General features: G+C 42.0%; 1 protein-coding gene and 1 long non-coding RNA gene across 2 annotated transcripts; both read left to right on the forward strand.

Moving 5' to 3' along the window:
* The first annotated feature begins 992 nt into the window (after positions 1-992).
* On the forward strand, positions 993-25,642 carry LOC134816648 (uncharacterized). The gene is made up of 6 exons (XM_063825630.1): positions 993-1,182; positions 24,453-24,646; positions 24,797-24,901; positions 25,199-25,361; positions 25,549-25,584; positions 25,631-25,642. Exons 1-6 carry the CDS (start codon positions 1,063-1,065, stop codon positions 25,640-25,642), a joined length of 630 nt encoding a protein of 209 aa, XP_063681700.1. The 5' UTR covers positions 993-1,062.
* A 2-nt stretch (positions 25,643-25,644) lies between these two features.
* LOC134826071 (uncharacterized) lies at positions 25,645-26,577 on the forward strand. Its single transcript, XR_010161656.1, has 3 exons — positions 25,645-25,925; positions 26,071-26,152; positions 26,260-26,577. It is a non-coding gene; the product is annotated as an uncharacterized LOC134826071 (long non-coding RNA).
* Positions 26,578-27,539: the final 962 nt, after the last annotated feature.

The raw sequence follows: 27,539 nt of genomic DNA on the forward strand, positions 1-27,539 counted from the left end.
GTTGGACGGACCTTAAAATTAAATGAACGGACTTCATTTGAACGGACATTAAGATGGACGTTAGGGCCTCCAGCGTTCAATTAATGTCCGTCCAAATAAGGTCCGATAAGGTAATCTGTAATCACTCCTCAGTCACAATCACATTCAGTCTGCATTCAATTTACAATTACATAACAGTAAGTTAAACTTAAAGTACTTAAGTTTTATAATAAGTATAACACCATGATCACTATGACTTTGATTCTAGAGTTCAGAAAAAGAGTAAAACACTTATAGTTATTAAAAAATCACCAAACATTTTCAAAATTTGTTTGGAAATTTTTGGGCGGTCATAAGCGTAAATAATTGTGTCCCTGGGCCCCAGATTATTTGCCCATGTTTAATCATAATTTTATTCTTCATCTCTTGATCATCTGAAATTGAATTTTGAATGAAACTTTCAGATGATCACTATCAGACGGAAAAAGTCGCGATTTTACATAAATGCCACGCTGTCGTACTGAGTACTCGTACGCCGGGGGACCGGGGGTGGTACCGGTGGCGTGCGGAGTGGTCAAATTGACCGCGGGCGGCGGCGTTCGGCGTTGGCGGACAAGCCTGCTGAAAGTGAAAGTAAGACTAAGAGTAGTAGTACATAATATATAGCACTTTTTGATGTATAATATTAGTATATACTATTACTAGCATAGCTACGTGTACTTTAAATTTCTGGTGACGTGTCAGAATTTCTTTTTTTGCTGGCCATCATCCATCACTGCAAAGTTGTGTCATTTTAATGTAAGTTTGTTATTTGCTCTACACATGTGTAAGGAGGAACTACATGATCGATCTAATAAGAGTGTTTATCCTGTCACCTGTGTAGTGGCCCGCTAATTTGATAACATTGTTTGGCTGTAATTTGATACTGATCTACTGACTTATTACTGACTTGTTTTATGCACTTTGTTTTAAAATCGTTGTATGTTGTAGCAAACCTTCTTAATCTCCAACATTCCGAGATTTTAATATCTAAAACGCAACTTATATCAATCAATAGCGATAGTCAATACATTTTAGTCGTTTATGATGAGATTTAGCAAGTTTTTCTGCTACGGATGCACAATATGTTTCTTGCTAGTTATATTCGGGTTCATATGTTTTTCTCTTGGGTCTTCTCAAGTTAACAATAACATACCATGTACAGTAAGTGTCATTAAAATATTGTGTATTATGTAATTGTACGTACTTGTAGGATTTAAAAACTAAATTTTGCTTTCGCTGGCTTGTAGCTGCATTTCGCCTTCGGGAGTACACTTAGCTTATAATATATGAATACTGGTTTAGGAAAAATCAACATTCCGTGTTGTGCCCTCTATGCAGGCTTTGCTAGCTCGATGTTTTAAAAATGGATATAAGATGTATAAATCTTTACCAAGCCTATTTAAATAGAAGTCCGAATCCAAATATTTATTATCAATATGTTGTAATATGGTATTTAGAGATATCTTATAGGATATCTTAGTTTTAGTATAACGTTTACGGGACGTAGAATTTAGTATGTGTTTCCGGGTATATATATTAACCAATGTTTTTATATGTTCGTATTTGGGAGTTACACATTTTGAGTGTAAGTCGGTTGGCTGGCAGAACTACTGTCAGACTAACTGTCTGTAACGAGCCGTCCGCTCACTTTGCACCTGACTAACAGCCAGACCTGTGGTTGGTCCTCGCGGACACAGGGTGACTGCTAGTGGAGTGCTCATTGGCGAGACAGCGTGTCACGTGGTGCAAGCAGATGCGTTGTGCCGTCACGCAGTGTGGCGTGACGTAGATTTTGAGAGTATACCCGGAGAGCCGGAAGTGGAGAGCGGACTTCTTAGTTGCCCCTTAATCATTTTAAGGGATTCAAATTGACGGTAGCCAGTCTTACTGAGCACTACCATTTGTGATTAGACACGTCGAGTGATCTATTAGTCACGTCAATTGATTGGAGCGAACACTTAGAAGTTTTTATCTGTTGACGTTCACTTTGTATTACTTTTCCATTTAATTAATTATCCATTTTAATATACTCGTTTCATTTCTACCTTACGGTACGCCCTGCCGTTCGTGCTTCGTGACTAGAGCTTGACTAGCATACACTAAATACCTAAGAAACCAAGTTTTCTATATCTGGAGGCCACGGTGGGCCTCCAGATATAGAGCGGATAAGGGAGGTAATAGAAGGTGAAAGGGGAATACAAAATCAAAACATAAATCTAAAAATATTATTCAAGTAACAAATTTGAAGTTAAACAATGAAACTCGTGAATCACAATAAATAAATACAATAAAATATCAAAACAGAAAGAAGGAATCCTCAGAAAGTCCTCTCCATGTTTCTGAGGTTCACCAGGCTGTCCAGTGCCCGTTGAAGTCGCGTGTTGGACGAATTCTCGCGAATCTCGCCCATCCTGCGGATTGCCGTGCTGAATCTAACCGCGACTGCTCGCCTGTTGGCGATCTTCGCCCACTGGTACTCTCGAGAGTTCTGGAAAACTGCCCTTCTTCTCCCACAGATGGTCGTGCTGCTGGACATCAACTTGTCACGTATCACCCTCATCTGTTTCAGTACCTCCTGTGCATCCTTATTCTTCAAAAAGTTCCCTACAGTCTCATCCACCAACTGCTTTACCCACTCATTGAGACTAGGGTATTGGAGGAGTAGGTTGATGGCTCCCTTCGTGGCAGGGAAGGTGGCTGTGTCCAAATGCTCCCAGTTCGGCATCTTGAGGGGGGTTTTGCCGCTTGATCGAATCTCCTTGCGTCGCTGAAGCTTCTCGATCCTCCTTGTGATGCGATCCAGTTTCCGCCTGAGTCTCGCCTTCTCCTCCTCTATCTTCTCCATCCTTATCTTCTGATCGTCCGTGAAATCCAAACCTTCAAACTCGGGGCTGCTCATGGTCTGGAGGGGGAAACTAGGATTAGTGGCTAAAAAAAAAACTAAAATAAAGCTAAGAAAACTATTTATCTAAAAGTAGAAAACCAAACTGCTTACTAGTAAAATGTAAAAGGATCAACGTGAAAGGAGTTGAAATAACTAAAACTAAAAGAAATTATCGAAATATCAAAATGGCAGCCCTGAACGGTTCGTGTTGCGAGGCACAAACCTAATATCCCTATCAGTACTGTTCTGAAAGATACACGTGTTAAGCCTAAGTAAGGTACTAATATCACCGCTAAGTACTAAGAGGAAAGCCTAGGTAAGTGCGTGAGATATTACTGTACTAGACTAGATTCCAAGGTATTAGTTACTTCCCTAACCGGGCATCTCCCCGACTTCTACTGGTTCAAGAGCTTCATAAGAACATCCGTAACAAGTCTAACTTTATCGATTCCTAGACGTTCAGGTTCTCTCCGTTCCTCAGGTCTCCTAGTGTTATATCTGCGCTCCTCCCTCGGAGGGCTCTGTCTCCCTAGATCTATAGGAGAAAGCGATCCTGTTGTGTCAATGTCGTGCTCCTCAGCATCATGTGACCTAAAACTGTTAGCACCTATCGTTCCTTCACTAACAATCGGACTCGATGATCTTCTAGCGGCCGATCTCTCTCTAGCTGGAGTAAAGAACTCTGCAGAATTATCAACTGTTTCTACACTATCGCCTGAGGGAATGTTATGTGTGAGAGGTGTTACAGTACTAAAACTAGGATTAGTAGAATTCATATCTAGTTGTACAGGACTATTTACAACCCTAGGAGTGGAACTTAAACTAGGTTGTTTATAAATGCTAGCTGCACCATCCCTCTCCGGACGAAACCTCTTCGGATGAACCTCTCTTCTCCTTGCTACAACTGGTGCTCTTCTCAGTTGAAAATCTATCTCCTCTTCACTGTCACTATCGGAATAATCTACAAATCGGTCCGATGATTCCATTTTCAACTCAGCTTCCTTGCTCACAGTTTTCGGCACTGTAGGACTAGTCTCTAGTTTTTTAGAAAATCTGTTCCTGACATACCGTTTTAACTTACCAATGTTAAACACCTTCCTTTCTCCATCAGGCAAATCTAAACAGTACAAGTGATCGTTTATCTTCTTAGAGATCTTATACGGGCCAACCCAACGAGGACCGAACTTGTGCTTTGGACAATTTATCAAAACAAAAGCTTCCTCACCTTCCTCAAAGAATGGTCCCTTCACGTGCTTATCGTGATATCTCTGTGCATAGCAAAAATCACGCTCAGCTTGGACCCTCACCTTCCTGGTGATAAACTTGAGATTCTTGTACAGCTCGTATGCTTCAACATCAAACTCATTCTCCTTCATAGGCTCTAGCTCGAAATCCTTACGATTCTCAGCTAGCAGGCTTAACGGTGTGTTTAACTCACGACCAAACACCAATCTGTTGCTAGAATAACCTGTGTGCCGATTCCGCAATGAGTTAAGTACAAAGACTACTCTTGATAACCAAAGATCCCAGTCCTGGTACCGTCCTGGTGGTAAGCTGGTTCTCAGGGCAGTATTCAACCGACGGTTCGCTCTTTCAACTCTTCCAGTACTTCGAGAAACGTACGGTTGGCCATGAATGTATTTGCAATCTAGGGCTTGAGCTATGGTCTCGAAATAATTAGCTCTAAAACCCGGATGATTATCAGCCATCATGAATCTAGGCTGGCCAAAACGATCAATCCAAAACCTACGAATCAAAGACACGCTCTCCTTAGCTGTCTGGGTCTTAGTAGGAATAGCTACCACATAATTTGACCAACAATCGGTTATAGTCAAAATATACTTGTAACCTCTAGGTGTAGCACCAACCTTCTCAGGAACTATATGATCGAAACAAATTGCTGAGTTAAAGGAGTGGAATAATATGTGCTTGAGGGGTGCCTTATTGTACGCCTGAGGTGGCTTACTTGCTGCACACCTGCAACATGCTGCGATCCATAACTTGAAACATTCACCCATTTTCGGCCAGTAGAAATGTCGTTTACAGACCTCAAGACAATTTTCTACTCCAGCATGTGCGGTCTCCTGGTTGTGCACCATGTCCAGGACAGATTCATGCAAGGATTCGGGGACTATGATCAACTCTCTACTTCCCTCCGGATCCCTCACTTCAGTCCAACGTCTCTTAAGTATCCCGTCCTTGATACTTATAAGATCAAACTGTTTCCAATAACTCAACAGTTCCTGAGGTATTTTACTAGTCTGAATGGCAACAGGTTTCTCACCCTTGGTAACCCAACTGTAGACCTGGTTTAAAATATCATCATCCTTCTGAGCCTGTTTAATCTGCTCATTGGTAGGATTAAGAAATTTGACCCCTCTCTCTAGTGAGCTTACATCACTAGTAACCGCTGAAACCATCTCCACTACTGATGCTTCCTCTGTAGGAATAGGATCAGCCTGGGTCAGACTACAATTGCAATGACGGCTATCAACCTCAGGCGTAATCTGAACAATGCTTACAATACTCGGGTCTTCACTATTTTCATCAAACAAGAACCCCGGAATCATACTGTCCTCAACACTCACCTCATTGCAAGATTCCTCAATCAGATTACTGCAATCATCATCAACCACAGTCTCGCTGCTAACCGGTACTTGCATCCTCTTAAACAGTATCGGGTGTTTACATCTATAATGCTCACGTCTCACCCGGTTTACTCCTTCTAACGCAGCATCAAGACTAAAAGTGGAACTATGACCAATGCTCGCAACATTTTCTCGAGATTTACCATAAACCTGATACTTATACCGACTAAGTCCATCACACATCTGGTTACTCTTCCCCGAGATATGCTTCATGGTAAAAGTATAGTTAGCAAGCTCTTGAAGCTTCCTGATGACCGAAGATGACATTTTAGAAAATATTGTCGTGATATTCAAGAGTGGCAGACAATCTGTGATAACCGTGAAGTTTTTAACGCCACGTAAGTAAACCGAGAAATGTTTCAGAGTCTGATATAAAGTCTCAAATTCAATCTGAGTTTGCGGCCATATCCGCTTGTGGTCCGGAACCTTACGAGAAAAGTACGCAATTACCCTCCTCTTACCCTTGATCCACTGAGTCAAAGTACCACCAAATGCGTGTTTAGAACCATCCAAAGTTACCTCATAACTATTTTCCGGATCACTAACCTCCGGAAATGCTAGGACAGGACTAGATATCAACATGTCACGTAACTTCTGAAATGCAATCTGGCAATCCTCGGTCCACTCGAATACCTTGTTCTTACGAAGTAACGCATAGAGAGGACGTGCTATCTCGGAATATCCCTTGCAGAACTTCTTGGAATAATTCAACATGCCTAAAACTGATTGCAATTCAGCTCTATTACTGGGAGGTTCTAGACTCTTAATATGCTCTATACGAGAGTCGTTCATCCTGACTCCTTCCTTAGTAAGAGTAATACCGACATATTCAACCTCCTCACGTAAAAATCTGCACTTACGAGGTGTTAGTTTCAGATTACCCAACTTAAGACGAGCAAAGAGTACTGACAGTATCTGAATGTGAGATTTTACATCACGCGTGAATATCAGTAAATCATCTATGAAGAATGCTAACGCATCTGATATACCCAGACCGTTTATCAACCGCATGACCATTCTAGTAAACGTAGCTGAACTAGATTTCAGGCCCATGACCATTCTAGCAAACTGATACCGTTTCTGATTGTGCATGAACGCCGTGACATGCCTGGATTCCTTGGTATACGGAACCTGGTGAAAAGATTTACTCAAATCCACTGTCGAATACAGATTCTTATCGCCCACTTTGTCTAAAATGTGGTTCAAGTTAGGCAGCTCCATCAAATCATCCTGAAGCTCTAAATTTACCATTCTCAGATCCGCAACTAATCTAGAGCGATCTCCTGATGGCACCAGGAAAAGGGGAGAATTAAAATTAGAGTGGTCAGGGCATTCCTCAACTACACCAGATCTAAGCAAACCTCTAATCTGTCTATCCATTTCCGGCTGCTGCTTAAACGGAATCCTTCTCGATGGAACCCATCTAGGTTTATAGTTATCCTTGAGCTGGAGATGTGCCTCAAAGAAATTACAACAACCTAAATCATGCTCTCCACTCGAGAAAACGGTTCTATACTCCCACACAGTCTCTCGAAGATCATTCTTGTCTTCCTCGCTAATCTTCAACTCGTCTAACTTTTAGTTAGTTTCTTAGGTATTTAGTGTATGCTAGTCAAGCTCTAGTCACGAAGCACGAACGGCAGGGCGTACCGTAAGGTAGAAATGAAACGAGTATATTAAAAAGGATAATTAATTAAAAGGAAAAGTAATACAAAGTGAACGTCAACAGATAAAAACTTCCAAGTGTTCGCTCCAAACAATTGACGTGAATATAGATCACTCGACGTGTCTAATCACAAAGGATAGTGCTCAGTCAGACTGGCTATCGTCAATTAGAATCCCTTAAAATGATTAAGGGGCAACTAAGAAGTGAGCTCTCCACTTCCGGCTCTCCGGGTATGCTCCCAAAACTTACGTCACGCCACAACGCGTGTCGGCCTAACGCAGCCAGCCTGCACTAGCGTCTAGACACTGTCTAGACGCTGAGCACTCCACTGACAGTCACCCTGTGGTCGCGAGAACCAACCACAGGCCTAGCTGTAAGTCAGGTGCACAAGCGTGGCCAACCACAATATGGCAGTAATGTCTGACAGCAGGTTTGCCAGTCAACCAAATACAGTCAACTCGTGTAAAATGAAATACAAACCAAAACTTTCTAAATTCTAAACCAACTGTTAAACAGTTTAAACTATTACACGAAATGTCGCACTACCCGGAAATGTGTAACGGTCCCTTTATTACCAAACATTTTACAAATAAAGTGCTCCTAAATACTTTAAACGCAACCCTCCTAATATTACATATTCCGCCGTAAACAAAGTTAATTTATCCGAGAACCTAACAATACTACTTTACAACATCTCTACCCAAAATTTTTTTCCGAATATTTAAAACCCTTTAAAAATTCGCCAACAGTCTTTACGCTGCACAACCTATTTAAATTTAACCCTACTCCCTAGCACGGCCCTGCGCGCCTTAAAATAAAAAGCCGAAAGAACCTTAAAACTAAACGCCTAACCCTGTTCCAAATCCAATATCATAATTTACAATACTCACCTATTCCCCGTCTTTCTCCCTTCCATTTAGATCTTTTTCCTTTAGATCCTCATTTCCATTCCATACGAATGTGTACAAGTAAAACACTTTAAATAAAAATAAATAAAAATAACGAAATGAATAAAAATCAATAATTAAAAACAATGAGAAGACAACCAGAGACACAATCGTCCTTCAGTCCGAGCTACTGGGGGCTGCTGTAAGACTCCGTGCTGGGGGAGGTGGGGCTGTGGAAGTATGGCGGGGGCGCCGGCTGAGTATCCATCCTGGTCGCCTGCTGGTCCGCTAAATATTCCAGCTCCACGGTCAGGTCTCTAATCCGTCTCTCCGCTCTCCTGAGGCGCTTCCTAAGATCATCTAGCTCCTTCAAATCGTCCGTGTAGGCACTACTTATTGCACTCACGGCTCTCATAAGGTCTCTTGAAGAAGACATGCTTGTAACTAGAAAAGTGATAGAAGGTTAGACAAGCGGATAAGGGAGGTAATAGAAGGTGAAAGGGGAATACAAAATCAAAACATAAATCTAAAAGTATTATTCAAGTAACAAATTTGAAGTTAAACAATGAAACTCGTGAATCACAATAAATAAATACAATAAAATATCAAAACAGAAAGAAGGAATCCTCAGAAAGTCCTCTCCATGTTTCTGAGGTTCACCAGGCTGTCCAGTGCCCGTTGAAGTCGCGTGTTGGACGAATTCTCGCGAATCTCGCCCATCCTGCGGATTGCCGTGCTGAATCTAACCGCGACTGCTCGCCTGTTGGCGATCTTCGCCCACTGGTACTCTCGAGAGTTCTGGAAAACTGCCCTTCTTCTCCCACAGATGGTCGTGCTGCTGGACATCAACTTGTCACGTATCACCCTCATCTGTTTCAGTACCTCCTGTGCATCCTTATTCTTCAAAAAGTTCCCTACAGTCTCATCCACCAACTGCTTTACCCACTCATTGAGACTAGGGTATTGGAGGAGTAGGTTGATGGCTCCCTTCGTGGCAGGGAAGGTGGCTGTGTCCAAATGCTCCCAGTTCGGCATCTTGAGGGGGGTTTTGCCGCTTGATCGAATCTCCTTGCGTCGCTGAAGCTTCTCGATCCTCCTTGTGATGCGATCCAGTTTCCGCCTGAGTCTCGCCTTCTCCTCCTCTATCTTCTCCATCCTTATCTTCTGATCGTCCGTGAAATCCAAACCTTCAAACTCGGGGCTGCTCATGGTCTGGAGGGGGAAACTAGGATTAGTGGCTAAAAAAAAAACTAAAATAAAGCTAAGAAAACTATTTATCTAAAAGTAGAAAACCAAACTGCTTACTAGTAAAATGTAAAAGGATCAACGTGAAAGGAGTTGAAATAACTAAAACTAAAAGAAATTATCGAAATATCAAAATGGCAGCCCTGAACGGTTCGTGTTGCGAGGCACAAACCTAATATCCCTATCAGTACTGTTCTGAAAGATACACGTGTTAAGCCTAAGTAAGGTACTAATATCACCGCTAAGTACTAAGAGGAAAGCCTAGGTAAGTGCGTAAGATATTACTGTACTAGACTAGATTCCAAGGTATTAGTTACTTCCCTAACCGGGCATCTCCCCGACTTCTACTGGTTCAAGAGCTTCATAAGAACATCCGTAACAAGTCTAACTTTATCGATTCCTAGACGTTCAGGTTCTCTCCGTTCCTCAGGTCTCCTAGTGTTATATCTGCGCTCCTCCCTCGGAGGGCTCTGTCTCCCTAGATCTATAGGAGAAAGCGATCCTGTTGTGTCAATGTCGTGCTCCTCAGCATCATGTGACCTAAAACTGTTAGCACCTATCGTTCCTTCACTAACAATCGGACTCGATGATCTTCTAGCGGCCGATCTCTCTCTAGCTGGAGTAAAGAACTCTGCAGAATTATCAACTGTTTCTACACTATCGCCTGAGGGAATGTTATGTGTGAGAGGTGTTACAGTACTAAAACTAGGATTAGTAGAATTCATATCTAGTTGTACAGGACTATTTACAACCCTAGGAGTGGAACTTAAACTAGGTTGTTTATAAATGCTAGCTGCACCATCCCTCTCCGGACGAAACCTCTTCGGATGAACCTCTCTTCTCCTTGCTACAACTGGTGCTCTTCTCAGTTGAAAATCTATCTCCTCTTCACTGTCACTATCGGAATAATCTACAAATCGGTCCGATGATTCCATTTTCAACTCAGCTTCCTTGCTCACAGTTTTCGGCACTGTAGGACTAGTCTCTAGTTTTTTAGAAAATCTGTTCCTGACATACCGTTTTAACTTACCAATGTTAAACACCTTCCTTTCTCCATCAGGCAAATCTAAACAGTACAAGTGATCGTTTATCTTCTTAGAGATCTTATACGGGCCAACCCAACGAGGACCGAACTTGTGCTTTGGACAATTTATCAAAACAAAAGCTTCCTCACCTTCCTCAAAGAATGGTCCCTTAACGTGCTTATCGTGATATCTCTGTGCATAGCAAAAATCACGCTCAGCCTGGACCCTCACCTTCCTGGTGATAAACTTGAGATTCTTGTACAGCTCGTACGCTTCAACATCAAACTCATTCTCCTTCATAGGCTCTAGCTCGAAATCCTTACGATTCTCAGCTAGCAGGCTTAAAGGTGTGTTTAACTCACGACCAAACACCAACCTGTTGCTAGAATAACCTGTGTGCCGATTTCGCAATGAGTTAAGTACAAAGACTACTCTAGATAACCAAAGATCCCAATCCTGGTATCGTCCCGGTGGTAAGCTGGTTCTCAGAGCAGTATTCAACCGACGGTTTGCTCTTTCAACTCTACCTGTACTACGAGAAACGTACGGTTGGCCATGAATATACTTGCAATCTAATGCTTGAGCTATGGTCTCGAAATACTTAGCTCTAAACCCCGGATGATTATCAGCCATCATGAACCTAGGCTGGCCAAAACGATCAATCCAAAACCTACGAATCAAGGACACGCTCTCCTTAGCTGTCTGGGTCTTAGTAGGAATAGCTACCACATAATTTGACCAACAATCAGTTATAGTCAAAATATACTTATAACCTCTAGGTGTAGCACCAACCTTCTCAGGAACTATATGATCGAAACAAATTGCTGAGTTAAATGAGTGGAACAATATGTGCTTGAGGGGTGCCTTATTGTACGCCTGAGGTGGCTTACTTGCTGCACACTTGCAACATGCTGCGATCCACAATTTGAAACATTCACCCATTTTCGGCCAGTAGAAATGTCGTTTACAGAGCTCAAGACAATTTTCTACTCCAGCATGTGCAGCTAACGCACACGTGTTAAGCCTAAGTAAGGTACTAATATCACCGCTAAGTACTAAGAGGAAAGCCTAGGTAAGTGCGTAAGATATTACTGTACTAGACTAGATTCCAAGGTATTAGTTACTTCCCTAACCGGGCATCTCCCCGACTTCTACTGGTTCAAGAGCTTGCTATTTTTGCTCGTAATCCTTCTAGTATCACCTATATTCAGTATAGTTTCGTTTAAGATCCTAACGTTTCTCATTTGATAAGCTAAGTTCGGTGTACATCGCAGTGCAGAAGAATTACGTGGAGATTGTTCGAGATCTTCAGTACTTCCTACTAGACTTGGTAAGTGTTGCTACACATTTTGTGGTACCTGTATATTCCAGTTGAGTGCGATCGTTTTGACGAGCACCTAGTTTACAGCCGCTTGTAGACTTCAGTACGTTATTACCTAGATTGTCAGTGAGATTTGCGTAGTTTTAGCAACCTTACTTTTCGTACATCTACTCAGGAGTGATAGACGTAGAAGTTACAGTTCCAGTAAGCAAAGTAAAGTCTTGACTAGAAGATTTTCCAGCAACGTGAAGAGTACGCCTGTTCCAGTACTTATCTACTCTATTTGTAAGTGTACTTTTACATTTAGATTCACTTTTTAGCATGTGTGATAGCTATACAGCTGAAATGGAGTGGGCGACGTTGATTTTAGAAAGGGGTAAGATTCAGTCTAGCGTTGATGAAATAATGAAGGAGATAGAGGGTTTAGATCCTGGTGCAGATAGCAATAGCATTTCCGAATTAAAAGATAAATTGAAGGAATTACATTCAGCTTTAGAATGCCTGCAGGATAAGATTGATAATGCACGGCCTAAGCCAGTTAGCACAGTTACTAACGCCCCTCCAGCTAGTTCTAGCAGTAGATTTCAAGAGAACGTGCACGTTATGAATCCTGTTATTAAATCCGAGCAGGTTCAGTTTAGAAACGCGAACACCGAGGATGATTTTGGTAACAGTATTATAACCCCATTGAATAATTCAGTAGCTGGTCCACATTTGACAGGTGCCAGGCCTCCCAAGCCTCCTTATTTTGAAACTGGATCTAATTTCATCAAATTTGCCAGGCGATTCAAGGAGCATTTGATTCTATGTGGGCATAGTGGTGGTTCGGATGTTAGTACGTACATGTTGTCATACATTCGTTGTGAATCCACTTGGGAAACACTGCAGAAAGTCTCTCTCAGGCCGGAAGAGAAATGCAATATCGATCTTCTCGTTAAGCGATACTCAGAGGAGATGTTTCCTTCTACTCAATCTTGGGCCTTTAGAACTGAGCTCATGTCGTTGCGTCAGTTACCTAGTGAGAGCCTCCAGCAGTTCATTGCACGTATAGAGGAGCTTGCTTTGAAAGCTGGGTATGACTGCGAGTCTAAAAGGGACGAGAGTTGTATGCATGTTCTGGTTGTAGGAGCTCGTGACATAGCTGTAAGGACTAAGCTTTATGAGTCCCAGTTACATTCCTATAGTATACTCGTTTCATTTATACCTTACGGTACGCCCTGCCGTTCGTGCTTCGTGACTAGAGCTTGACTAGCATACACTAAACACTAAGAAACTCCGTTTTCTATATCTGGAGGCCACGGTGGGAACCATCTCCACTCTTGAAGGCCACGGTGGGAACCATCTCCACTACTGATGCTTCCTCTGTAGGAATAGGATCAGCCTGGGTCAGACTACAATTGCAATGACGGCTATCAACCTCAGGCGTAATCTGAACAATGCTTACAATACTAGGGTCTTCACTATTTTCATCAAACAAGAACCCCGGAATCATACTGTCCTCAACACTCACCTCATTGCAAGATTCCTCAATCAGATTACTGCAATCATCATCAACCACAGTCTCGCTGCTAACCGGTACTTGCATCCTCTTAAACAGTATCGGGTGTTTACATCTATAATGCTCACGTCTCACCCGGTTTACTCCTTCTAACGCAGCATCAAGACTAAAAGTGGAACTATGACCAATGCTCGCAACATTTTCTCGAGATTTACCATAAACCTGATACTTATACCGACTTAGTCCATCACACATCTGGTTACTCTTCCCCGAGATATGCTTCATGGTAAAAGTATAGTTAGCAAGCTCTTGAAGCTTCCTGATGACCGAAGATGACATTTTAGAAAATATTGTCGTAATGTTCAAGAGTGGCAGACAATCTGTGATAACCGTGAAGTTTTTAACGCCACGTAAGTAAACCGAGAAATGTTTCAGAGTCTGATATAAAGTCTCAAATTCAATCTGAGTTTGCGGCCATATCCGCTTGTGGTCCGGAACCTTACGAGAAAAGTACGCAATTACCCTCCTCTTACCTTTGATCCACTGAGTCAAAGTACCACCAAATGCGTGTTTAGAACCATCCAAAGTTACCTCATAACTATTTTCCGGATCACTAACCTCCGGAAATGCTAGGACAGGACTAGATATCAACATGTCACGTAACTTCTGAAATGCAATCTGGCAATCCTCGGTCCACTCGAATACCCTGTTCTTACGAAGTAACGCATAGAGCGGACGTGCTATCTCGGAATATCCCTTGCAGAACTTCTTGGAATAATTCAACATGCCTAAAACTGATTGCAATTCAGCTCTATTACTGGGAGGTTCTAGACTCTTAATATGCTCTATACGAGAGTCGTTCATCCTGACTCCTTCCTTAGTTAGAGTAATACCGACATATTCGACCTCCTCACGTAAGAATCTGCACTTACGAGGTGTTAGTTTCAGATTACCCAACCTTAGACGAGCAAAGAGTACTGACAGTATCTGAATGTGAGACTTAACATCACGTGTGAATATCAACAAATCATCTATGAAGAATGCTAACGCATCAGATATTCCCAGACCGTTTATCAGCCGCATGACCATTCTAGTAAACGTAGCTGAACTAGATTTCAGGCCCATGACCATTCTAGCAAACTGATACCTCTTCTGATTGTGCATGAACGCCGTGACATGCCTGGATTCCTTGGTATACGGAACCTGGTGAAAAGATTTACTCAAATCCACTGTCGAATACAGATTCTTATCGCCCACTTTGTCTAAAATGTGGTTCAAGTTAGGCAGCTCCATCAAATCATCCTGAAGCTCTAAATTTACCATTCTCAGATCCGCAACTAATCTAGAGCGATCTCCTGATGGCACCAGGAAAAGGGGAGAATTAAAATTAGAGTGGTCAGGGCATTCCTCAACTACACCAGATCTAAGCAAACCTCTAATCTGTCTATCCATTTCCGGCTGCTGCTTAAACGGAATCCTTCTCGATGGAACCCATCTAGGCTTATAGTTATCCTTGAGCTGGAGATGTGCCTCAAAGAAATTACAACAACCTAAATCATGCTCTCCACTCGAGAAAACGGTTCTATACTCCCACACAGTCTCTCGAAGATCATTCTTGTCTTCCTCGCTAATCTTCAACTCGTCTAACTTTAACTGCTTGAAAAGACTCTCTCTATCCCATTCCTTAACTAGCGGCTCCTCATCAGCTAACTTGCTCACCTCTGGCACTGAACAATCAGATGATATCGCATTAACCGTTTCACAGGTTATTCTCATCACTCGCTCACCAAACTCTACTGGCTTCATCTTGCCCAGCCAGGTTCTCTTACTTATCTTCACAGGCTTATCTGTAGGATTCATGACTCTAACAGGGACCATGTTGTCCTCAGACCGTATGAGAGAGTGCGCTGTGAATATGCCAGTGCCTACAACCGTGTTAATATGAGGTTCTAACTGTCCATAAACGTCATCACGTTGACTTCTAGGTCGCAGCAATTTGCCTTGTATATGAGTGCCCGAGAGAGCTATTGCTTGGGAAGGTTTGGATTTCACGGACGATCAGAAGATAAGGATGGAGAAGATAGAGGAGGAGAAGGCGAGACTCAGGCGGAAACTGGATCGCATCACAAGGAGGATCGAGAAGCTTCAGCGACGCAAGGAGATTCGATCAAGCGGCAAAACCCCCCTCAAGATGCCGAACTGGGAGCATTTGGACACAGCCACCTTCCCTGCCACGAAGGGAGCCATCAACCTACTCCTCCAATACCCTAGTCTCAATGAGTGGGTAAAGCAGTTGGTGGATGAGACTGTAGGGAACTTTTTGAAGAATAAGGATGCACAGGAGGTACTGAAACAGATGAGGGTGATACGTGACAAGTTGATGTCCAGCAGCACGACCATCTGTGGGAGAAGAAGGGCAGTTTTCCAGAACTCTCGAGAGTACCAGTGGGCGAAGATCGCCAACAGGCGAGCAGTCGCGGTTAGATTCAGCACGGCAATCCGCAGGATGGGCGAGATTCGCGAGAATTCGTCCAACACGCGAGAATTCGTCCAACACGCGACCAGATATAGAAAACTTGGTTTCTTAGGTATTTAGTGTATGCTAGTCAAGCTCTAGTCACGAAGCACGAACGGCAGGGCGTACCGTAAGGTAGAAATGAAACGAGTATATTAAAAAGGATAATTAATTAAAAGGAAAAGTAATACAAAGTGAACGTCAACAGATAAAAACTTCCAAGTGTTCGCTCCAAACAATTGACGTGAATATAGATCACTCGACGTGTCTAATCACAAAAGATAGTGCTCAGTCAGACTGGCTATCGTCAATTAGAATCCCTTAAAATGATTAAGGGGCAACTAAGAAGTGAGCTCTCCACTTCCGGCTCTCCGGGTATGCTCCCAAAACTTACGTCACGCCACAACGCGTGTCGGCCTAACGCAGCCAGCCTGCACTAGCGTCTAGACACTGTCCCACCGTGGCCTCCAGATATAGAAAACCGCGTTTCTTAGTATTTAGTGTATGCTAGTCAAGCTCTAGTCACGCAGCACGAACGGCAGGGCGTACCGTATAGTAGAAATGAAACGAGTAACTAAAAAGGAGAATTAAATAAATGGAAAAGTAATACAAAGTGAACGTCAACAGATAAAACTTCCAAGTGTTCGCTCCAAACAATTGACGTGAATATAGATCACTCGACGTGTCTAATCACAAAAGATAGTGCTCAGTCAGACTGGCTATCGTCAATTAGAATCCCTTAAAATGATTAAGGGGCAACTAAGAAGTGAGCTCTCCACTTCCGGCTCTCCGGGTATGCTCCCAAAACTTACGTCACGCCACAACGCGTGTCGGCCTAACGCAGCCAGCCTGCACTAGCGTCTAGACACTGTCTAGACGCTGAGCACTCCACTGACAGTCACCCTGTGGTCGCGAGAACCAACCACAGGCCTAGCTGTAAGTCAGGTGCACAAGCGTGGCCAACCACAATATGGCAGTAATGTCTGACAGCAGGTTTGCCAGTCAACCAAATACAGTCAACTCGTGTAAAATGAAATACAAACCAAAACTTTCTAAATTCTAAACCAACTGTTAAACAGTTTAAACTATTACACGAAATGTCGCACTACCCGGAAATGTGTAACGGTCCCTTTATTACCAAACATTTTACAAATAAAGTGCTCCTAAATACTTTAAACGCAACCCTCCTAATATTACATATTCCGCCGTAAACAAAGTTAATTTATCCGAGAACCTAACAATACTACTTTACAACATCTCTACCCAAAATTTTTTTCCGAATATTTAAAACCCTTTAAAAATTCGCCAACAGTCTTTACGCTGCACAACCTATTTAAATTTAACCCTACTCCCTAGCACGGCCCTGCGCGCCTTAAAATAAAAAGCCGAAAGAACCTTAAAACTAAACGCCTAACCCTGTTCCAAATCCAATATCATAATTTACAATACTCACCTATTCCCCGTCTTTCTCCCTTCCATTTAGATCTTTTTCCGTTAGATCCTCATTTCCATTCCATACGAATGTGTACAAGTAAAACACTTTAAATAAAAATAAATAAAAATAACGAAATGAATAAAAATCAATAATTAAAAACAATGAGAAGACAACCAGAGACACAATCGTCCTTCAGTCCGAGCTACTGGGGGCTGCTGTAAGGCTCCGTGCTGGGGGAGGTGGGGCTGTGGAAGTATGGCGGGGGCGCCGGCTGAGTATCCATCCTGGTCGCCTGCTGGTCCGCTAAATATTCCAGCTCCACGGTCAGGTCTCTAATCCGTCTCTCCGCTCTCCTGAGGCGCTTCCTTAGATCATCTAGCTCCTTCAAATCGTCCGTGTAGGCACTACTTATTGCACTCACGGCTCTCATAAGGTCTCTTGAAGAAGACATGCTTGTAACTAGAAAAGTGATAGAAGGTTAGACAAGCGGATAAGGGAGGTAATAGAAGGTGAAAGGGGAATACAAAATCAAAACATAAATCTAAAAATATTATTCAAGTAACAAATTTGAAGTTAAACAATGAAACTCGTGAATCACAATAAATAAATACAATAAAATATCAAAACAGAAAGAAGGAATCCTCAGAAAGTCCTCTCCATGTTTCTGAGGTTCACCAGGCTGTCCAGTGCCCGTTGAAGTCGCGTGTTGGACGAATTCTCGCGAATCTCGCCCATCCTGCGGATTGCCGTGCTGAATCTAACCGCGACTGCTCGCCTGTTGGCGATCTTCGCCCACTGGTACTCTCGAGAGTTCTGGAAAACTGCCCTTCTTCTCCCACAGATGGTCGTGCTGCTGGACATCAACTTGTCACGTATCACCCTCATCTGTTTCAGTACCTCCTGTGCATCCTTATTCTTCAAAAAGTTCCCTACAGTCTCATCCACCAACTGCTTTACCCACTCATTGAGACTAGGGTATTGGAGGAGTAGGTTGATGGCTCCCTTCGTGGCAGGGAAGGTGGCTGTGTCCAAATGCTCCCAGTTCGGCATCTTGAGGGGGGTTTTGCCGCTTGATCGAATCTCCTTGCGTCGCTGAAGCTTCTCGATCCTCCTTGTGATGCGATCCAGTTTCCGCCTGAGTCTCGCCTTCTCCTCCTCTATCTTCTCCATCCTTATCTTCTGATCGTCCGTGAAATCCAAACCTTCAAACTCGGGGCTGCTCATGGTCTGGAGGGGGAAACTAGGATTAGTGGCTAAAAAAAAAAAAAAATAAAGCTAAGAAAACCTTTTATCTAAAAGTAGAAAACCAAACTGCTTACTAGTAAAATGTAAAAGGATCAACGTGAAAGGAGTTGAAATAACTAAAACTAAAAGAAATTATCGAAATATCAAAATGGCAGCCCTGAACGGTTCGTGTTGCGAGGCACAATCCTAATATCCCTATCAGTACTGTTCTGAAAGATACACGTGTTAAGCCTAAGTAAGGTACTAATATCACCGCTAAGTACTAAGAGGAAAGCCTAGGTAAGTGCGTAAGATATTACTGTACTAGACTAGATTCCAAGGTATTAGTTACTTCCCTAACCGGGCATCTCCCCGACTTCTACTGGTTCAAGAGCTTCATAAGAACATCCGTAACAAGTCTAACTTTATCGATTCCTAGACGTTCAGGTTCTCTCCGTTCCTCAGGTCTCCTAGTGTTATATCTGCGCTCCTCCCTCGGAGGGCTCTGTCTCCCTAGATCTATAGGAGAAAGCGATCCTGTTGTGTCAATGTCGTGCTCCTCAGCATCATGTGACCTAAAACTGTTAGCACCTATCGTTCCTTCACTAACAATCGGACTCGATGATCTTCTAGCGGCCGATCTCTCTCTAGCTGGAGTAAAGAACTCTGCAGAATTATCAACTGTTTCTACACTATCGCCTGAGGGAATGTTATGTGTGAGAGGTGTTACAGTACTAAAACTAGGATTAGTAGAATTCATATCTAGTTGTACAGGACTATTTACAACCCTAGGAGTGGAACTTAAACTAGGTTGTTTATAAATGCTAGCTGCACCATCCCTCTCCGGACGAAACCTCTTCGGATGAACCTCTCTTCTCCTTGCTACAACTGGTGCTCTTCTCAGTTGAAAATCTATCTCCTCTTCACTGTCACTATCGGAATAATCTACAAATCGGTCCGATGATTCCATTTTCAACTCAGCTTCCTTGCTCACAGTTTTCGGCACTGTAGGACTAGTCTCTAGTTTTTTAGAAAATCTGTTCCTGACATACCGTTTTAACTTACCAATGTTAAACACCTTCCTTTCTCCATCAGGCAAATCTAAACAGTACAAGTGATCGTTTATCTTCTTAGAGATCTTATACGGGCCAACCCAACGAGGACCGAACTTGTGCTTTGGACAATTTATCAAAACAAAAGCTTCCTCACCTTCCTCAAAGAATGGTCCCTTAACGTGCTTATCGTGATATCTCTGTGCATAGCAAAAATCACGCTCAGCCTGGACCCTCACCTTCCTGGTGATAAACTTGAGATTCTTGTACAGCTCGTACGCTTCAACATCAAACTCATTCTCCTTCATAGGCTCTAGCTCGAAATCCTTACGATTCTCAGCTAGCAGGCTTAAAGGTGTGTTTAACTCACGACCAAACACCAACCTGTTGCTAGAATAACCTGTGTGCCGATTTCGCAATGAGTTAAGTACAAAGACTACTCTAGATAACCAAAGATCCCAATCCTGGTATCGTCCCGGTGGTAAGCTGGTTCTCAGAGCAGTATTCAACCGACGGTTTGCTCTTTCAACTCTACCTGTACTACGAGAAACGTACGGTTGGCCATGAATATACTTGCAATCTAATGCTTGAGCTATGGTCTCGAAATACTTAGCTCTAAACCCCGGATGATTATCAGCCATCATGAACCTAGGCTGGCCAAAACGATCAATCCAAAACCTACGAATCAAGGACACGCTCTCCTTAGCTGTCTGGGTCTTAGTAGGAATAGCTACCACATAATTTGACCAACAATCAGTTATAGTCAAAATATACTTATAACCTCTAGGTGTAGCACCAACCTTCTCAGGAACTATATGATCGAAACAAATTGCTGAGTTAAATGAGTGGAACAATATGTGCTTGAGGGGTGCCTTATTGTACGCCTGAGGTGGCTTACTTGCTGCACACTTGCAACATGCTGCGATCCACAATTTGAAACATTCACCCATTTTCGGCCAGTAGAAATGTCGTTTACAGAGCTCAAGACAATTTTCTACTCCAGCATGTGCAGTCTCCTGGTTATGCACCATGTCCAGGACAGATTCATGCAAGGATTCGGGGACTATGATCAACTCTCTACTTCCCTCCGGATCCCTCACTTCAGTCCAACGTCTCTTAAGTATCCCGTCCTTGATACTTATAAGATCAAACTGTTTCCAATAACTCAACAGTTCCTGAGGTATTTTACTAGTCTGAATGGCAACAGGTTTCTCACCCTTGGTAACCCAACTGTAGACCTGGTTTAAAATATCATCATCCTTCTGAGCCTGTTTAATCTGCTCATTGGTAGGATTAAGAAATTTGACCCCTCTCTCTAGTGAGCTTACATCACTAGTAACCGCTGAAACCATCTCCACTACTGATGCTTCCTCTGTAGGAATAGGATCAGCCTGGGTCAGACTACAATTGCAATGACGGCTATCAACCTCAGGCGTAATCTGAACAATGCTTACAATACTCGGGTCTTCACTATTTTCATCAAACAAGAACCCCGGAATCATACTGTCCTCAACACTCACCTCATTGCAAGATTCCTCAATCAGATTACTGCAATCATCATCAACCACAGTCTCGCTGCTAACCGGTACTTGCATCCTCTTAAACAGTATCGGGTGTTTACATCTATAATGCTCACGTCTCACCCGGTTTACTCCTTCTAACGCAGCATCAAGACTAAAAGTGGAACTATGACCAATGCTCGCAACATTTTCTCGAGATTTACCATAAACCTGATACTTATACCGACTAAGTCCATCACACATCTGGTTACTCTTCCCCGAGATATGCTTCATGGTAAAAGTATAGTTAGCAAGCTCTTGAAGCTTCCTGATGACCGAAGATGACATTTTAGAAAATATTGTCGTGATATTCAAGAGTGGCAGACAATCTGTGATAACCGTGAAGTTTTTAACGCCACGTAAGTAAACCGAGAAATGTTTCAGAGTCTGATATAAAGTCTCAAATTCAATCTGAGTTTGCGGCCATATCCGCTTGTGGTCCGGAACCTTACGAGAAAAGTACGCAATTACCCTCCTCTTACCCTTGATCCACTGAGTCAAAGTACCACCAAATGCGTGTTTAGAACCATCCAAAGTTACCTCATAACTATTTTCCGGATCACTAACCTCCGGAAATGCTAGGACAGGACTAGATATCAACATGTCACGTAACTTCTGAAATGCAATCTGGCAATCCTCGGTCCACTCGAATACCTTGTTCTTACGAAGTAACGCATAGAGAGGACGTGCTATCTCGGAATATCCCTTGCAGAACTTCTTGGAATAATTCAACATGCCTAAAACTGATTGCAATTCAGCTCTATTACTGGGAGGTTCTAGACTCTTAATATGCTCTATACGAGAGTCGTTCATCCTGACTCCTTCCTTAGTAAGAGTAATACCGACATATTCAACCTCCTCACGTAAAAATCTGCACTTACGAGGTGTTAGTTTCAGATTACCCAACTTAAGACGAGCAAAGAGTACTGACAGTATCTGAATGTGAGATTTTACATCACGCGTGAATATCAGTAAATCATCTATGAAGAATGCTAACGCATCTGATATACCCAGACCGTTTATCAACCGCATGACCATTCTAGTAAACGTAGCTGAACTAGATTTCAGGCCCATGACCATTCTAGCAAACTGATACCGTTTCTGATTGTGCATGAACGCCGTGACATGCCTGGATTCCTTGGTATACGGAACCTGGTGAAAAGATTTACTCAAATCCACTGTCGAATACAGATTCTTATCGCCCACTTTGTCTAAAATGTGGTTCAAGTTAGGCAGCTCCATCAAATCATCCTGAAGCTCTAAATTTACCATTCTCAGATCCGCAACTAATCTAGAGCGATCTCCTGATGGCACCAGGAAAAGGGGAGAATTAAAATTAGAGTGGTCAGGGCATTCCTCAACTACACCAGATCTAAGCAAACCTCTAATCTGTCTATCCATTTCCGGCTGCTGCTTAAACGGAATCCTTCTCGATGGAACCCATCTAGGTTTATAGTTATCCTTGAGCTGGAGATGTGCCTCAAAGAAATTACAACAACCTAAATTGTTGTGCCTCGAGATTTACCATAACCCTGGTATTTATAGCGGTTAAATCCACCACACTTCTGGTTTCTCTTCCCCGAGATATGCTTCATGGTAAAAGTACAGTTAGCAAGCTCCTGAAGCTTCCTGATGACAAAAGACGTCACTTTCGAAAATCTCATTACAATCTCATAAATGCGTGTGTTTTTGACCGCGGGTGACCTCCTCTTAAATCTAGGGCCACCCTTTAGAAGTTTAAAGGCACCTGACTGTTAGGTCTATACACTCTGTTCCAACTCTGTTGGCCATAACCACTCTGATATGAAGACCCTCTGTCTTGATATCTACCTCTATTACCAGCAAATCTGCTCGGACAGTTTCTCTGAAAATGTCCTATATCACCACACTCCCAACAACCTTCAAACTGATGACGAACGTTACGTAATCCCCTATTATTAGAATTACCCACGTTGCGAGTTGGCTGATAACGTGACCAAACATACGTGTTCCTACGATCATCACTTCTCATGGTAGCTTAATCTCACGAATACGAGCTATCTATATAGATTTAACAGTACTGAAGCTCACAAACGGCTGTAAACTAGGTGCTCGTTAAAACGATAGCACTCAACTGGAATATACAGGTACCACAAAATGTGTAGCAACACTTACCAAATCTAGTAGGAAGTACTGAAGATCTCGAACAATCTCCACGTAATTCTTCTGCACTGCGATGTACACCGAACTTAGCTTAGCAAATGACAACGTTAGGATCTAATCGAAACTATACTGAATATAGGTGATAATAGAAGGATCACGAGCAAAAATAGCAACACTAAAAGTGGCTATTGACAATCGAATCCCTTAAAATGATTAAGGGGCAACTAAGAAGTGAGCTCTCCACTTCCGGCTCTCCGGGTATGCTCCCAAAACTTACGTCACGCCACAACGCGTGTCGGCCTAACGCAGCCAGCCTGCACTAGCGTCTAGACACTGTCTAGACGCTGAGCACTCCACTGACAGTCACCCTGTGGTCGCGAGAACCAACCACAGGCCTAGCTGTAAGTCAGGTGCACAAGCGCGGCCAACCACAATATGGCAGTAATGTCTGACAGCAGGTTTGCCAGTCAACCAAATACAGTCAACTCGTGTAAAATGAAATACAAACCAAAACTTTCTAAATTCTAAACCAACTGTTAAACAGTTTAAACTATTACACGAAATGTCGCACTACCCGGAAATGTGTAACGGTCCCTTTACTACCAAACATTTTAGAGATGTTGTAATATGGTATTTAGAGATATCTTATAGGATATCTTAGTTTTAGTATAACGTTTACGGGACGTAGAATTTAGTATGTGTTTCCGGGTATATATATTAACCAATGTTTTTATATGTTCGTATTTGGGAGTTACACATTTTGAGTGTAAGTCGGTTGGCTGGCAGAACTACTGTCAGACTAACTGTCTGTAACGAGCCGTCCGCTCACTTTGCACCTGACTAACAGCCAGACCTGTGGTTGGTCCTCGCGGACACAGGGTGACTGCTAGTGGAGTGCTCATTGGCGAGACAGCGTGTCACGTGGTGCAAGCAGATGCGTTGTGCCGTCACGCAGTGTGGCGTGACGTAGATTTTGAGAGTATACCCGGAGAGCCGGAAGTGGAGAGCGGACTTCTTAGTTGCCCCTTAATCATTTTAAGGGATTCAAATTGACGGTAGCCAGTCTTACTGAGCACTACCATTTGTGATTAGACACGTCGAGTGATCTATTAGTCACGTCAATTGATTGGAGCGAACACTTAGAAGTTTTTATCTGTTGACGTTCACTTTGTATTACTTTTCCATTTAATTAATTATCCATTTTAATATACTCGTTTCATTTCTACCTTACGGTACGCCCTGCCGTTCGTGCTTCGTGACTAGAGCTTGACTAGCATACACTAAATACCTAAGAAACCAAGTTTTCTATAAATATAAATACTGAATTCAGAACGTCACAGTTGTACAAGAGAGTCATGATAATGAAGAACCTGACCCTACTCCTACGATAGCCTGGACCCATATTTTTAATGATCGGGGTCCTAAAACTCCAAGCGACCAAAAGCTTGAAACCTCCCTTGTGTCTCTACAGCTACCCCAAACTGAGGAGTTTATTCAAACTGACCAATTGTGTCCTAACACAGAGTGAGATATTCTGATATTTTGACCCTCATATATAAGATTTTAATGAGTTAATTTTGTAATATCTCAACCATTTGTTGCATAAACGTTACATCATAAAGTGTAAATTATAACGCTTGGGATCCACTCACGCCGAACAAATGTTTTATTCAGAGATTTCGCGGAAGAAAACGAACGAAAGTTGGAATGGATACAGTCACAATGTAACAACACTGTCAGATCTAAACTTTCTGAAATCTTGGAGATGTTTTACTTTCCGTAAGCACATCTAACTATAGCTTACAACAGAAATATTAAGTTTATATGGAAAGCTGACTTTTCTTGGGGACTTTATTTATAAATTGGACGCTGGAGTACTTAGCTTCCTCGTAACGTCCGCCCAAATAACGGTTTAAAGAGGCAAGGTATATAAAGTTTTAACTGTACTTTGTACAGGTATAACTCTATAAATGTCAAAATTTTCGATGCAATACATGATCGATTTTTCGGGCTTTAGTTTGAGATTGTACACTAAATTTAGTTTTCCATTTTCGATTTCGACTTTCAATTTTTCAGCAAATCTTTGTTGGGATGGTGTCCAGTGTACAAGGCAGCGTCCTCAAACGTGTTTGCACATTTCTGCAGCGACTATTTTGATGACGAAACATGTCAGGATAAACATATTAAAATGAAGAACTTCGAAGGAGGCTTTAGAGAATTAGAGGACTTCAAAGAAAAGGTTAGTGGGTACGGACGATTTCTGAATGGTGTTTACCTTAGTATTTTAGGAGATGCATATCTATGTTGGACTTAATTCCAGGGATCAAAATACCGAAAGAATACCAAAATTTAGTACCATAATCATTTAATTATGATTCCCTAAAGTAAATAGTGCAATCATTTTTGTAACGCTAATTTCTCTTAAGGATCCTCCGTCTAAAGACGAGAAACGATTCCTAGTCGTGCGAGATCCTTTCAGAAGAATGCTCTCCAACTACAGAAACAAAGTGGAGCTACTAAGCCACTCGATTGCCTACAAACAAATTTTCGTCGAGTTCATGATGGATTATCGACCAATAAAATGGATTACTAAATTTGATAAGAGGACGGCAGCTTACATGGCAGTGAACTATGCGGCATCAATGACAGAGGGCAAAAATCAGAGGAAACCAGATGAAGACAACCCATATTTATATCCACCATATCCCACATTTAAGGAGATTGTGGATGCAACGATAGCCGGTTGGAAGAACAATCACATCATTCCAGCTAGTCAGAGATGTGGTCCATGTGGTTCAACTCAGTAAGCAACATAATTTATGTAACTTTTGGAGAATATATCATAAAAAACTATATCGCTACCAACAAAGATGGTTTTCTAAGTTTTTATCAGCGTCTCACTTATGCCCTATACCAAGGAACGATGTTTATACAATAACAAATTTCAGGTACAATTTCCTACTGAAAGCGGAAACATTTGACTGTGATTTGAAAAATATGTTCAACTTAACCGGCAACCTAAGACTTGTCGTAAGTAAACAAAAGAAACTATATAAACTAAACGGATTCATTTCAGCTTTAGGCCATTTCCCATACAACAATTTTTTATGAGAAAATATACCTAATAATCTCTTCAGAAAAACAGTGAGAGATGGATGACAAACCAGACCCCTGCCCTGAATATGACGATGTTCTACAGCTACTACTCCACCCTGTCAACGGAACAGTTGGACGGTCTGCTCTACCTTTACGAGGACGACTGTTTGCTCTTCCAGTACCCATGTGCAGAGCACGTGGAAAATATTAAACAATTTAAATTATTAAATCCTGACTTTAAGCATGAGTATAAAAACACTTGGTCGGGAATGTATGGTGATCCGGACACTATTAGCTGAATTAATGAATTCTATGATTTCATTGTTCTTGTCTGCATCTAAGACTGCAGAAGTATTTGGTGTTTTATATTAATTGTGGTAAATATTTTAATCGATTGTTTTTTGATTTATATATATTGATTTATATAATTTTCAAACTCATTAGCTTTTTATTTTTAGGGAAGGAATATAATATTAAGCTGTGAATAAATTCGTAACAAAGGTTTGTCTTCAAGAATGTGTTGTCCCAGTCCATAGTTTCATAGAGTCATAACTCATTCAAATTACTCAGTTTTGGAAGGTCCCTGCGCTTTCCATAAATAAGAAATATACGCCTATTACGGAGGAGGTTTGGGGTACGGGTAGCTCCGTAGCTTGCTTAAGTTCTACAAAATAGCTTTGTGTGTCAAAGGCTTACGTGGGGGCCGGGAGGGGTGTCTTAAATTATCATAAAATGGTTTGCGTAATATTGTGAAAATATAATTGATTCTGATTCTGAATAACTCCCATGACATAATAGGCAAAACGCCTATCTGAGGAGTTATATGATAAAACGTTTAAATTTTTATCGCCCGAGAGGTGAGAGGCTAGTTATAAACGTAGATCCGAATCACCCCATGCATGACACAGAGAAATGGGTTTGTATGGCTGCAAAATCATACAAAACCAAGTCACATTGCACATGATGGTTGTTGACAAGCGAATTAACAAGAATCAAGAGTTCCATTATGTGCCACTTTTACTTTTAGTTGAATACTCCAAGTCCAAATGAGTTCTTATAGCTTTATACTTTTATAGTGTCTCAAGTCTCAACCAAGAACGCGGTGATTCCGAATTCGTCGTTATACTTATAGTTATAGAGCGAACAAATAAATAAGAGTGCGAATTAATCAATATATCGCCCTCTTATGGTTATTGGGTAGTCAGGATTTAGGCAAGCCTATGAAAGAATGTTGAAGCACAATGCACAATGTACATCACCTATATAATAAGCAGGGGTGGCGCCAACTCACAACTGTAACCATGGTAACGCGTTACCGCAT

This window comes from Bolinopsis microptera, chromosome 1 (assembly GCF_026151205.1).
Source record: "Bolinopsis microptera isolate Bmic1 chromosome 1, MBARI_Bmic_1.0, whole genome shotgun sequence".
Classification (NCBI taxonomy): Eukaryota; Metazoa; Ctenophora; class Tentaculata; order Lobata; family Bolinopsidae; genus Bolinopsis; species Bolinopsis microptera.

Bases quoted from the DNA above. Each gene is read 5' to 3' on its own strand.
- LOC134816648 (XM_063825630.1), top strand. From the start codon at position 1,063: ATGATGAGATTTAGCAAGTTTTTCTGCTACGGATGCACAATATGTTTC. The intron at 1,183-24,452 runs GTAAGTGTCATT...TACTGAATTCAG, and splicing joins ACAATAACATACCATGTACA to AACGTCACAGTTGTACAAGA. The intron at 24,902-25,198 runs GTAAGCACATCT...TCAATTTTTCAG, and splicing joins TTGGAGATGTTTTACTTTCC to CAAATCTTTGTTGGGATGGT.